General features: G+C 32.4%; 1 protein-coding gene across 1 annotated transcript in view; it reads right to left on the reverse strand.

Annotated features, from left to right (window-relative positions):
- LOC118193552 (uncharacterized) overlaps positions 1-15,010 on the reverse strand; it is a 141,642-nt gene that overhangs the window by 85,008 nt on the left and 41,624 nt on the right. Inside the window, exons 6-8 of the mRNA XM_085824845.1 lie at positions 14,708-14,838; positions 8,193-8,402; positions 3,360-4,070 (exon numbers count right to left, since the gene is read on the reverse strand). Coding sequence (XP_085680971.1) covers positions 3,360-4,070; positions 8,193-8,402; positions 14,708-14,838 — 1,052 coding nt within the window. The remainder of the gene's footprint in view (positions 1-3,359; positions 4,071-8,192; positions 8,403-14,707; positions 14,839-15,010) is intronic.

Genomic DNA, 15,010 nt, shown 5'->3' on the forward strand with positions numbered 1-15,010 from the left:
TGTGCTGTTAAGATGGCTGGTTTATGTAATGCCCACCTTTAGTGCACATGAAGGAAACCTATATCCAGAACCTGCCCAAGAAGCAGAATATATTCCTTCCATTGGCCTGAAATCAAGAAAGATGTAAATGAATATTGAAATACTTGTACTTCTTGTCAACTTCAAGCAAAAAAGCGTCCCTTTGATGAAGTTCCGATTACGCCTGTAACAAGTCCTAAAGAACCATTCAAGGTAATTAATGTGGATATCCTCAGACCCGTAGAGCCAAGCTGTACAGGCTATAAATATGTTCTGTGTGCTGTTGATCAATGTACAAGATGCCCGAAGTGGTACCATTGAAGAATTTGAATGCCAAAGCAACATGCGATGCATTATTGCAAATCTTTTCCCACACAGAAATCCCTCAGATTGCTGCTTTGGATCAAGGAACTAATTTTACTGCTTCGTTGACTCACGAGTTTTTGAAAAGGATCGGATCGTCCCCAAGGTTTTCGACTCCTCATCATTTAAGTTCAAATGGCCTTGTAGAAAGATTTAATGCTGTTTTAAACAGAATGATCATCATACCATTAGGGAACATTCCAAAGATTGGGAGAAACATCTACCATACTTACTTTGGGCTTATCGAGAAATTCCTAATGCTCGTACTGGTGTTAGTCCTTTCCAGATGCTTTATGGAAGACGTCTTAAAGGCCCTTTATCTATCCTGAAGACGTCATGGACTGAAGAAACTCCTGTTCCTCATGGACAGTTAAGCTCAGTTACCGATTAACTGAATGATTTGAAGATGAAATTGGAAAAAGCTGCTGAACATGCATGACTTACAGGTCCTTATATTCCTTTGATAGCAACAAGCTTATGCATTCTACCGTAACCGAAAGACTCGTCATAAAAGAAATCAAGGAAGGTAACAGGGTTACAGTTTCAATCCCTGATAGTCAAAACGAAGTTTAGGCCAGACGGACAGGACCTGCTATAATCATGAAAAAGCATACTAATTATAGTTATATAGGCGTTTGTACTGACAATTCCTCAAAGCATGTTCACGCAAACAAGATAAGAGAGTTCAATACCGCTGTGAATAATGTTAGTGTGATATATGATACAGACATTTATTTCGGCGAAGTTGAAAACATTCCAAGAATTGTTCCCTGGGAAGCAAAAGAACACTATTCTAATGAAGAATGTGATATTACGCACCTTGAACCGCATAGGAGGGAAGAACTTATGGAAGTTTTAGGAAGACATAAGAACCTAAGATCTGGTATTCCGAAAATCACCAATGTTGGAGAACATGACATCAAACTAAAGCTTGGAAGTACGCTAAAAAATCAGAAACCGTACTGGATACCTGAAGTTCTAACAAATGAAGTTGATCGACAAATAGATAAGCTTTTACAGCTAAAGCTAATTGTTGAATCAGAAAGTGAATATGTGCATCCAGTAGTTTGTGTATCAACAAAATGGAACGGTAACATGTGTAGACTAAAAGCCTATGCTGAGTTTATTGATGACGTGACTTAATGATGTGATTATATTTTCCAGTGAGTGAAGAATGACTGATGTTATGAACATGTTTAAAGATTTAGCCAGGGTTTGCTAAAGTATTATGTTTAATTTTAAATGAATGATTTGTATTGTCTTGTTTATATGATAACTGCTTATATGATTATGATTATGTGAAAGATTCAAGTTAAAAAATTTCATGAATGCAATTCTGTTTTGTGCCAAATGGCCTGCAATGACTCTCTCTCATGTGACTTACTAGAGAAGAGTAGTTAGTCAGCAGTTAGTAGCGAAGTAACGAAGGTAACCCATTGTATGCCAACGTGATGACAAACATGGTTCTACTTTTTATTTTTGTGTTAATCGTTTGTTCTTATTTTGTTCGTGTGTTAATAAAGTTTTTGTGCCATTAAGATGGCTGGTTTATGTAATGCCCACATTTAGTGCACATGAAGGAAACCTACATCCAGAACCCGCCCAAGAAGCAGAATATGACAAATATGCTCCAAAATATTTTTGTAATAACTTATGTAGATTTTACATGTCGAGGATACATACTGCAGTTGCCCTTTTATTGGTTACTTGAATGAATTTAGGTCATATTTGAGGAATGTAAGTTATACAAATAAGCTCGGCTTAAAGGAATGATTTCTGCTGAAGCACAGTCTTATTTGACATAAGAAATTTATTTCAATGCATGAAACTGAGCTGACCTCATTCCAGGAAATAATTCAGTATTTTTGAAGCTACAAATGAGAATTAACATATACAACTTATGTAATGAATACACATGGCAATACAGGACTGCATAATTACAGAAAATATTGCTTTTCATATATGTTTTTCTCATTTCACATATCTTCCAAGCAATTTGATCATTAAATGGTGGCATAAATGCAAAAGTTTGACACTAGGTTTATAAGGTATTTCTCCCACTTCCCTAGTATGCCTTCGTGGTGTAATGGTAGCACGCTGAGCCGGTATTCCAGAGGTCCGTGGTTCGATTCCCGGCGAAGACGGTTGCATATTTTTCATCTTTTCTGCTTCCAATTAACATATGACTAGTGGCGCCCGAACTAAAAGGGTTGTGGATGATGATTCTCCGCACCCAGGATTTGGCGACTAGGTCCCCTAAAACCATAGTCGCCCTTTAAGAAGGGGAGTATATAAGGTATTTCTTCCACTTCCCTAGTGTGCCTTCGTGGTGTAACGGTAACACACTGGGCCGGTATTCCAGAGGTCCGTGGTTCGATTCCCGGCGAAGACGGTTGCATATTTTTCATCTTTTCTGCTTCCAATTAACCTAATGACTCTACGGGTTCATAATTAAAATAAATAAATAAAATAATGAAAGAAGAAAAATAACTTTTTCAAAAGTTTATGGTTTTAAATGTTCACAAGCACCGAGTCAAGTGCAAGAAAGATACTTGCTGCAAGGTGGGCAAGTATTCTGTTAAAAACTCTATGTAATATAATTTATAACAAATTACTCCCCTATTTCCTGAAATGCTGTTGAAAATGAATGCCACTTATAAAAGAAAATGCATGTAAGTATTCAGTACCCTTTTCAACTACCCTTGCTGTGGAATGCTATTCATAACTAAGTGAGCAATGGAGATTTTCATAGTTACCAAATAATTAATTATGGTAAAAAATCACATCATTTTCAAATAAATCGCAAAACCATTTCAATGATAAATCAAGAAAATGTATTTTTATGATTTGCTGATAACTGATAAACATATGGAAAAAAGACAGTGATACCTTGATATATCCATACATGTATGCCAAAGGCAAATCATTTAACTTGCATAAATTACAATATTAGTAACTTCATAAATGGAATAACTTACCACTGACAATATACTCAAAATTTTCACTCGATACCAATTCATATCTTTATCGAAATGTGCAGCACAAAACATATTTTCTCGAAGGTCCTCAAGGGCAAGTGATGAATGAATTTCTAATGAATACGTAGTTGTCATCTGCTCACGAAGGTCATCTAAATTTATAATATTCTCCATGGCCATATTTACATAAAATTCAGATGGTGTAACAATGTCTGATAACATTACTAACATCATTCCCTTCTCAACAAAAGTAATTGAAGGAAAAGGTATAGTTATATCCAATGCATTATTATCGTCGAGTGCATTATTATCAACTGTGATGCAGTTTGAACTTTCAGTTTTGCTCAGAGATCCATCAAGCCTCCCTTCAATGCTCTCAAAAGATATTAGATCAATCGTCTGGCCTTGGTCACTTTGCACTAAAGAATGTAATTGGTTCTTTTGATTCACTTCAGTTTCCTTGATTGAAGTTGGTAGCAGGACATTAGGACGGCTATTGCTACAATTATTAAGAGAATCACAGCTAAAGTCAACATCAGCACTTATAGAACTATGCCTGTAGAAAGATGTAACACTGACACCTGAATCGCAACTAATTCGGTTGTCAGTGCTACAAAATGTAGCATCATTTGAATGGCAATTAGGTTCTTCCCTTGATGCCTCATCTTCAACTTTATTACACTTGGCCACTTGGTTTGATTCTGGAATTTGCTATAAAGAAACAAAAGTAACTCAAGAAATTATGTTTTAAAATATCCAATTTTAGAATTATATTTTAATATGTGTTAAAAACATAACTATTCTACATATAAATATTATTATAGATTTAAAAAACGAATTCTGATTAAAGTATAAACAATAAAAAGACGAAATCTAAAGATAATGTTGCAATAATTAAGAAACAAGACCCTATATTTGGCAAACAGTCAAATTCTTAACCTATGAAGTAGTATTTATGATTGGTTTAAAAACTATCAGATAGAACTGTTTCTAACTGTGTTGCCATGATTTTAAATAATCTGAATACGAAATACAGATCCTTCATTTGAACAATAACATGCTTGGGTAAGAGGTTTTGTAGACTATATAAAAGTACAATTCATAGTGTACTTGCAGAATTTGATAGGTAATTGCAGTAAACAACATTCGCATGGTACAATGAATTATATCCCTTATAATTCTTGGTAAAGATTACTGAATATACATTGCTGTGGATGAACATAGCTAAATTAGCTGAATATCCATTGCTATGGATGAACATAGCTAAATTAGCTTCTACTATTAGAAAATAAGTTTGCATCCACTTTAATCAAATTAAGGCACACAATCATTTAAAAAAAATTTCTAATAATATACAGGGATACCACTCAAACAGGAGAAAGAAATTCTGTGACTTTTTTTAGTGCGTTTTAAGAAAATTAAAGTCTATCCACATAGTGCACATTGGCTGTGCTGAGAGGTAAATTAATTGTAGTACCACTTGAAAACTCAAAAATTTGACAATTATATATGACTTAATAGGAGTTATAATAGTTCCGTTTCTCCACTGAAGACTGAGATTAGAACCTGCTCAATCTGGATTAAAAAATGTCCCTTTTTTTGCAGACATTTTGCAGCTAAACAAAATTAATGATAGTTTAAAATAAATTCAGGTGTTTTATATTTATTTAGCAGCATACATAAGCAAAAAATATGTGCATTAAATTTTGTGATGGTATGTCATCACACTACTAGAATTCGTTTCAGGTGTATGCCAGAGAAAATTGCCTGAAATTTGAAGGTACTATTAAGTAATAATAAATAATTTAGAAGGGAGAAGCCACATTAAATGATACTAAGAAGATTAAAATTAAGTTAGTTACGTAAAAATTAGAAATTGAATTACAATAATCAAGGATATTTTACCGAATATAGTTATATTAAATGGTTAGCCTAGATGACTGATTACTATCTTTTTATTTTACTGCAAAATGGCATTTATTTAAAAAAAAAAAAAAAAAGGGTTTAAAAGAGTTTGTGGTAAAATTCTAGGATAGCATTGGCATGATTTTGAAAACTGTTGCCAAGATCAAAATGACTGATTCACTGCTCATCAATCATAAATGTCCAATTTACTGCTCATCATAATGTCACCAAATCCATGTGTATCGTATAGTAGGATTAAACCGATTTTGTTTTACATGAGAATGGGAAGGTGTTTTCTTTTGTTCAACATGTGCATGTGAATCTCTCGATTCTCGAGGTTAATGGAAACCAAAGTTGCTAGAAACTTGCATGCCTTTCTAAAAGACAATCTGATCGCAGCTGCAAAAACTGGTTCTATGCCAGCTGCCCGAATGATGCTCACACAATGCAAAATTCGCTAAGTGATTGTTTCCAACACTGTCGTAAAAGTCACTTTTGTGGGATATTGCAGTATGAAATTCTCTGACTTTTCCAGATTTTAAATTCTAAATTCAGACTTTTCAGATTTTTTTTTTTTTAATTCAGACTAAAATTCAGACTTTTTTTGTCAATTTTTGAATTCCCTGACATTTCCAGGTTTTCCAGGTAGCATGGCAACCCTGAATATAGCATAGATCTCATATAATTATTCTAGTTTATGAAGGTACAAATTGACATTTAAAACTATTTCTTGCATTATGTTTTTCAAAGGACTGTCAACTTTTGATCAATAATGGTAGATACAAACACATAACTCATTAATAAATAGCTAACAGAAAAAAAAATCCCCCTCTCCCACTTCTGAGTGAGTTAATTACAGATAAATAAAACCAGACATTTTTTATTTATTTATTTATTTATTTTTTCTCTTTAATACCTCAAAAACTGTTCAACTATATAGTATAAAATCATTTTCTGTCCTTTAAATTTCTCATTTGTATCCAAACAGTGCTCAGGAGAAACAATGGCTAGCCTTAACAATTGTACAATGCTATTTGAAGAAAGAATTTTTAAAAGATGGATTCTGCAAGAGTCTAATCATATGACCATACAATTCTCCACATCATGAAAATTTTTGTTATACAGGATGTATCAGTACGGCGGTGACAAACTTTCAGGAAAGGCAGAGTACACTTAGATAATGGGCATCACATAGCAATGCATGGTCAGAAATGCTTTCCTGCCACAGAAGCGACGAGACAAAATGCAGAAAAAAAAAAGACACAAACAGCAAGACAAAACATGTTTTATTATGTTTAGTACAGCAGAAACCAACAAATAAGAACAGAAACAAACAAAGATCGTCATTAAAGAAGGTGTTCAAAATTACGATCCCAGACTATGATGCAGGCCTCACTTCTCCTGCACAAATGGAAGATGCATGTTTCTTGCATCACGGTCCGGATCATAATTTTGACACCTTCTTTGATAATGATTGTTGTCTTTCATATTGTTTTTAATTTGTTTTTGTTGTACTCTGAATAATAAGCATGTTTTCTCACCCCGTTTGTGTACTTTCTTTCTTGATTTTTGTATCCTCACTACCGCACTAGGAAAGCATTTCCGACCACGTATTGCTATGAGATTTTCCATTGTCTAGGTATACTCTATTTCTCCTGAAAGTTTGGAACCACTGTACTGATACACCCTGTATACACAGGTTTTTATATAAGGGGAAAAATTATCTTTTGCTGAGAGAAACATTTTAAATTACAAGAATGCAATTATTCAAAATTAAATGTATTTTAAATTATATCAAAAATATGTATGATTTAAAAATTAAATAAAGCTTTAAATTATTAATAAGTGCATTTATTTGTTTTAAATCACTTAGTCAAGCAATTACAAATTAAATTTGATGGATAAAGATTTTATGTTTTGCGAAAAAGGAACATTGTTAAAAATGGTTATTTGAGCAGCTGTATAGAAGTTAAGTTCTTTCAAGCAATGGCAACATTCACCCAATTGCTTGGATGATAAAAAGATAACAGTATAAACATGATGGTCCAAAATTTTCGAACAATTCTGCTAAAGATGTTTCTAACATCAAATCATCATTCAAAATTATTGTTCAGTATGAAGTTAAATAATATATGGCATTCGAAATATGTATTATTAATTACAATAATAATATTTATAAAAATTATCAACTGGCTACATTATCAAACACAGTAATTAATTATAATGTTAAAAATAAAGGATTTCAATAATAAGGTATGTCCAGTGTTTTAAATTTCTGTGTTATAAGCAATGTCTATGCATAAAACTTAAAATAAAAAATCTTATGCTACATAAAATAGCAACATTCTGATAACACACTATTTGTTCATCAGTCCATGTAAAAGTTAAAATTTTATGTCTCTTGGGATGGCAAAATTTGCTAGCCTGCATGGATAATAAATGTTCTAGTATTATGCAATAAGCCAAAAAAAATTGGAAAACCTCCACTACAAATATTTCTGTGGCCTCAAAATCCATCCACAGATCTAGATAGCCAGCCCAATAGATTGTGTTACCAATTTAATGTCCAAGGAAAGGACTAAATACAAACAAGATGATACTATTAAAGCACTAACAAGATGACGTTCCAGAGATCTTGAAAATATACAGAAAACAGATATTGAAAAGGTTTCCTGTCTAACTTTGCTTCAGTTTAAGGAAACATGATGAATCTTTTTGCACAGTAAGTCATTGTTTTTGGATACAACTAGTCTGGAAAAACCCTGTGTATTAGTCCCCCCCCACCGAGGTAAGTTACATTAAATTTAACTGCACTTAAAAGTTCTATATAAAACAAGGAAATAAAAATTTAAACATTTTCCTGTAAATATCCCCAACTGGAATTATTAAAAGACAAATGGTATTATTATTAAAATACATAATATTTACTTCATTTTGGATAGCAAGCCCATCCAAGCACAGTAATTGGGCTATATCAGCTGAATATTCCTCATCTATCCCTGCTTCAACTTTGGCAGTCAACTGAACACCATATTTATCACCATTCCGCAATTTGACAATAGTTTCAATGAAAAAGTTCTGAAACTCCTTCATCTTCTGAATGGATTCAGATGGCCAAAATAATTTAATCGGTAAAATCTGCAGCATATTAAAAGACACTTATATTTTAAAAATACTTATACTTCGGCAATATAAAAATATGAAAAAGAATTCAAACTAATATCAAAATAATAATATACAAGATATAAATATTTGAAGGAAAATTATTAACAAATTACTAACTTAATTGGCAACAGCCCTTTAAATTTCTAATTTTAATTAAAATACAACCCCATCCAAAGCATATATAACTGCATCACTGATGTAATTATTTCCATGCAATAAGCCACAATGTGAAAGTTTTTGACCAATCATCACTGAAAATTCAAACAAAGAATTTCTGAGCTATAAATACCACTGCCATACACCCTTTTTTGCTATTTTCTCAGCTTCAATAACCCATGTCTCTTAACTTGGCTGTATCGTATATTATTTAAAATTTATTTAAAATGTAATAGAAATTGTGGGACATTTATAGCACACCCAATGTTGCAACACTCAAGTATATGTCCTAAGAAATTAAAGATGACATGAAAAGATGTATCAAGATTTTTCAGGAATCAATTATGTGTTTAACATCACGTGTTTGTCTGCAACTTTATCTTTCCATCTACGCAACAATTTCATGCAGTCCTCTAACATCAAGTTATCTACAATGAAATAAATCATCAAGTTTAATTAGTCGACACCACAGTTTCCTGTATTTCAAAACTCAAATTGAAAATTTATTCGGCTAGCTCTTCAAGTTATTGCTTATGTGATAAATTCTAGGCAATGTATAAGAAATTACTCATCAAATTGGTTTTTGGTATTTATTAAACAAGTGGAAAGAAATTCATTCTTTGGAAATTAATCCAGCATAATGAAAATGAATTAATGAAATGCATGAAAAGTTCATGTTTCTTTCAACTACACAGTTCACTACTTACCAAGGTAAGTGATTTTCCTGTGAATTATTTATTTCTGCTGCTATTTCATCATATAAATTATGCATAAACAATGTTCTTCATTAAGAGAAAGTTCAAAATTTATTTTCCCTTCCAATCTTAATTGAAAAATGTGATCAATTTTTCTTGCACAATTTATTTACTTTATAAATTATACAATTTAAAATGTATAATTTATAAAGTAAGGTTTTAGTTAGTGCAGCTAAAAATATAATCACACATAAATTGCTGATCATTATTATACTAAAAATTTGAATATGTAATAGAGATCAAGATTGGTCTTACATGGGGTAGGATCAGAACAGTTTGCTCACTGAAATGAATCGGTTCTCTTTTATGATTCACCACTCACTAACAATAACCTTGATTAAAAAGATCCAGAACAACGGATGAAACAAAAGCGGTTAACAGGGAAAAAGTGAAGAGCCGAAAGAACCCAAGGACTAGTGGAGTTGGAACCAGTTAGCAAGGATGAAGTGCAGAGCAACATGAAACGTCACTGACTGAAGAAGAACTGTCTTCAGTGATGAACCCCACTTCAAAATGAGCCCCAATGACTAGTGAAGATGTGTCTGGAGATGTCCTGGACAATGGTGGATACCAACCTGACTATTGTGTGCCATACAACTTGACAACCAGGAGTAATGGCCTGGGGTGCCATTTCATTTAACAGCAGAATCCCTTTGGTTGTCATCCATGCCACCCTTACAGCACAGCGGTATGTAGATAATATTCTACACCCCATTATGTTGCCCTTCATATCACATCATCCTGGGCTTACATTTCAGCAAGATAATGCCCACCTGCTGACGCCGATAGTTTCTACTGCTTGTCTTCATGCTTGCCCAACACTACTTTGGCCAGCAAGGTCACCTGATTTCTCGCACGTTGAGAATGTTTGGAGCATTATGCAAACCCCTCCAACCAGCTCAGAATTTAGCTGATCTAACACACCAACTGGAAAGAATTTGGCACAATATCCCACAGGAGGACATCCGCCAACTCTATTAGTCAATGCCAAGCCAAATAACTGCTTATATAAGGGTCAGAGGTGGACCAAAGCATTATTGACTTGCTCAATTTGTGAAGCTTTTGTCTCTTGAATAAATCAACTATGCTGAAACTGCAATCATTTGTTTTTCTGTATATATACACCACATCTACTAGTTTTCGTCCCGTTCGGATAACTCCTTTCTGAGCCCTCCCGCACTTAGAATGTACATATACATATATGTATGTGTGTGATGCTTTAAAAGTGTACATATATATAAAACTAACATAATATACATAAAAAAATACACCTTGCAAATCCAGCAGTATAGTTCTATATTAAAATTTAATTTGAAAGATGTGCAATTCACCTAAAATTTTCACATTATAAACATTCAGAGCTTTCAAGTCATTAAAAATATGAGCTGCCTAAATTTCCTTAAAGCAGTGTAATACCTGTAAATAATAATAAGCTAAATAAATACTCATATATAAAACTTCGTTGCATTCTACACTTAATAACTGTTCTATATTTAATCAAAAAAGTATTTTTGTTTCAATTTATGAAGAAGAAAAACTTTTGAAAATGAAGCTCTTATTGATGCAGCATACATTTTGTAAGTAAAAGAGTTTAAAGTAACACATTTTAAAATATTTAATACAGAGCTTCACATAGTATAAAAATCAGAGTAATTTAAATATACAGTCAAAAGTCGTTAATCTGGACTCGTCGAGACTTCGCCGATTCCGAATTATCGATTTTTCCCGATTATAGATCATCAGTTTAAATCTGGTAAGATGGCATGCAGAAATTATAAAATTAAAAATATGAAACCGTAGTTTATCAAATAAAGAGCAATTATGATCTAAATGGTATCAAAATTTACAAAAAAAAAAAAAAAAAATCAGCAGCTTAATATTTATTTGTTTACTTTATTAAACATTTCTTTTTATGCAAGTTGTTTAAGTTGCTTCGTTTTATGTGCTAATACTTTCTCTTTAATTCTATAAACAGGCATAATATCTTGTTCAGTAACAAAATTCCGCTGTTCAAGTCTGTAATTGCTGTGCAGAAAATACCGACTAACTTCTCAATCGAAATTTTTTCGTTTTCAATAACCTCTTCACTATCGGAAGCAAATTATAATGACGAGGAATTTGATTTAAATCATATCAAAGGCGGAGTACATCAAGATGAAATACTATATTTAGTAAGGAATTATAAGCCGAATAAAATAAAAACATCTGCCCTGAAGATAAGAATAGTGCTGACAGATCAACTTCCAGTTCATTGCACGCCGCGATGTTTCCCCTTCCATGCAGAGCAGCGTGAAATTGATAAATAGATTTCGGAATGGTTAAAGGATATACCTTTATCCATTTTTTGCAGCAATTCCACTTTTTGTTTAATGGACTTCGAAACATAATTTCGCTTTGTAGATCCTTTACATATTAGTAAATATATATCGGAAATTCTATTTGACATAATCGAATGTTCAAGCTTACTTTTATAAAAATGCTCTAACAGTCTGCAAAAAATAATAAGCCGGATCCAATTTGAAGATTAAGTAACAACGCAATCTGCAACATTAACTGAATTAGATAATTTTAGCTTAGCTTATATCGTCCGTTATACATTAAATGCGCATGCGTAAACATATTATGCGCATGCGCATATTCGCAGCCATAAAGGTCCGTAAAGGTCGTCAATGCGACACATGCGCAGAAAGTTTGTAGCTTTGAGATCCGGATTATGGGTGTCCGAATTAATGACTTTTGACTGTATATACTGCTGGATGCTTTCCAAAGTTTTATACTTCTAAATGTTAAATATTTCTAAAATAAACATTATACAGAAACACATAGTTAGACATCTTAGAGCCAAAACATTCTCAACCAATGCCAGATCCATAAAACTCCATCTTTAATAAGTAAATAACATTAGTGCTACTAAATGCTAAAAACTAAATCAATCTTTTATAAACAAACACCAACATTTATGCAGTGCATTTGATAGCATTGCACAAAGACTACAATTTTGAGTCCTAATTCAAAATTTTGCATTTTGAAAAAGTACTGATTCTAGCATTAGATGCACTCATTTGTGACCTATTATGCAAAATGTTTCAAGCTAAACCTGAAAATCATGCAATAAATATTTAAAATTAATATTTCCATTTTATTTAAAAAAAAAAAGATTAAAATTATTACATAAAAAAGGAAAGTCTTCTATTAACCATACAAGTTAAAAAAAAATTTAACATTTACAAACTACATAATTATGAGCACTACATGAATAGTTATGAAGCATTTCTTTTTAAAGTATTAGATGTAAGAATTTCATTTTACATTCTAACTCCAATTAACTTCAATTCTACTTAAAACACTCATAAGAAACTATTTTTCTTATATAAAATATGTCCTGTAAGTATTCCAATTGGCTCTGGCTTATTACGCAGGTACAGTGGATGGATAAATATAATGGAATGTCTTAGCAACATATTACAAGCAACCATAGTTCGTTCCAAGCAGTAAGAGCATGTAGAATATGAATCTAGTGAACCTCAGTTCACTAGATTCATATTCTGCATGCCCCTACTCTACATGTGACACAGAGTGTGAAGACAAAATTGAGGTCCTCTGTCCACTGCCACAACAGCTACAGCTCCAATCCGTCTCCCTATAAATTTTTTATTATTTTCATTCTTCCAGTGGAATATGAAATGAGAATAGCAAGAATTAGATGTTGCATCTGATATTTTGTCATGTCAAAATACTATGATAATAATAATAAAAAAAAAATAATCTAAAGGATATTTCATCAAGCTTGAAACAAAAAGTTTCTCTCTGCTAACGATGTGCTTCTTAGCACCAAACATAAATATTGGTGGGAAATCTACCTAGATGATTATCTGAATCATTCACAGAGCTTCATGAAAAGAGTGACTATTTTATTAAATCTAGAGTATATATGCAAAACAAAGCAAATATAAAATCACAAAATATATTTTATCAGATTAATTTCAGATTACACAGGAAGCATACAGCTGCAGATTTCATTTAACATCATCAAAAACATCTGCATCTCATATTGTTGATAATCCATAAAATGGATTAGGTACATTTTGGTAGCTAATGCTTACACTGACATTTATTTCCCTAGTTTAAATCCTTAAAATATTATATTCCTCCTCCTTATCAATTTTCTTCTTAATCCATATCATTATACAGTCAAAAGTCGTTAATTCGGACACCCATAATTCGGAATGATCTATAATCCGGACATCAAAACTAAAAACTTTATGCGCATGTGCCATGTTGACACATGCGCAGAGGCGTTCACGCGTGCGCGTAAGACCTTTTACGACTGCGCATATGAGTGTGCGCAAGTGCAGAATACGTTTTCGCGTGCGCATTTTATGTATAATGGAAGTATAAGCTAAAATTATCTAATTATCTATTTCATTTAATGTTGATGATTGCGTTGTTCCTTAATTTTCGAATTGCATCCGGCTTATTATTTTTTGCAGACTGTAAGAGCAATTTTATAAAAGTAAGCTTAAACTTTCGATTATATCAAATAGAATTTCTGATATATATTTGTTAATATGTAAAGGATCTAAAGTGAAAGTATGTTTTGAAATCCGAAATCTGTTTATCAATTTCACGCTGCTCGGCGGCGGGCGCCTAATGAATTGGAAGTTGATTTGTCAGCACTATCCTTATCTTCAGCGCAGATGTTTTTATCTTATTTGGCTTATAATTCCTTACTAAATGTAGTATTTCATCTCGATATGCTCCGTCTTTGATATGATTTAAAACAAGTTCCTCGTCATTATAATTCGCTTTCGATAGCGAAGAAAAGTGACAGAGGTTATTGAAAACAAAAAAATTTCGATTGACAAATAAGTCGGTGTTCTTGACACAGCAATTATAGGACTTGAACGGCGGAACTTTGTAACTGAACAAGAAATTATGTCTGTTTAATAGAATTAAAGAGAAAGTATTATCACATGAAACGAAGCAACTTACATTGAAAGAAATGTTTAATAAAGTAAACAAATAAATATTAAGCTTTTTCTTTTTGCAAATTTTGATACCCTTTAGATCATAATTGTTCTTTATTTCATAAATTACGGTTTCATATTTTTAATTTTAGAATTTCTGCATGCCATCTTACGAGATTTAAACTGATGATCTATAATCCGGAAAAATCGATAATCCGGAATCGCCGAAGTCCCGACGAATCCGGATTAACGACTTTTGACTGTACTATAATTTTAGACAATTTATTATTTCCACAGACAAATAATAAATAAACAAAAATATGCAGTAATCAATTACTCAAAAAAAATAAATAAATAAATAAGATAAACATATAGTTAAAATTCAAAACCAAAGTTTTACCCCATAGAGGTAGCAGTGAATAGCTTGTTTTGGAATATCGTAGGCAGGCCAAGGCAGCAAACGGAGATCTTGCAGGAGCACATTCTGAGTAGATCCATGGTCTATAAAAAAAACTTTCACACCTTCCTCTTCTGAAAATATAATAATGTAAAAATTAGCATCATATGCACATAATTTTAAAATTTAAATAGCATCAATTTACACAACGAACTTTTCCAACGTCTTTTAAAGCGAACTTTTTTTAAATTACCATAAAGAATCAAACACTGAAAATTCTATGCGTGTATAAAGGGGAAAATAAAC

This window comes from Stegodyphus dumicola, chromosome 10 (genome assembly GCF_044657685.1).
Source record: "Stegodyphus dumicola isolate Sdum_Otavi_A_Nest chromosome 10, ASM4465768v1".
Lineage (NCBI taxonomy): Eukaryota > Metazoa > Arthropoda > Arachnida > Araneae > Eresidae > Stegodyphus > Stegodyphus dumicola.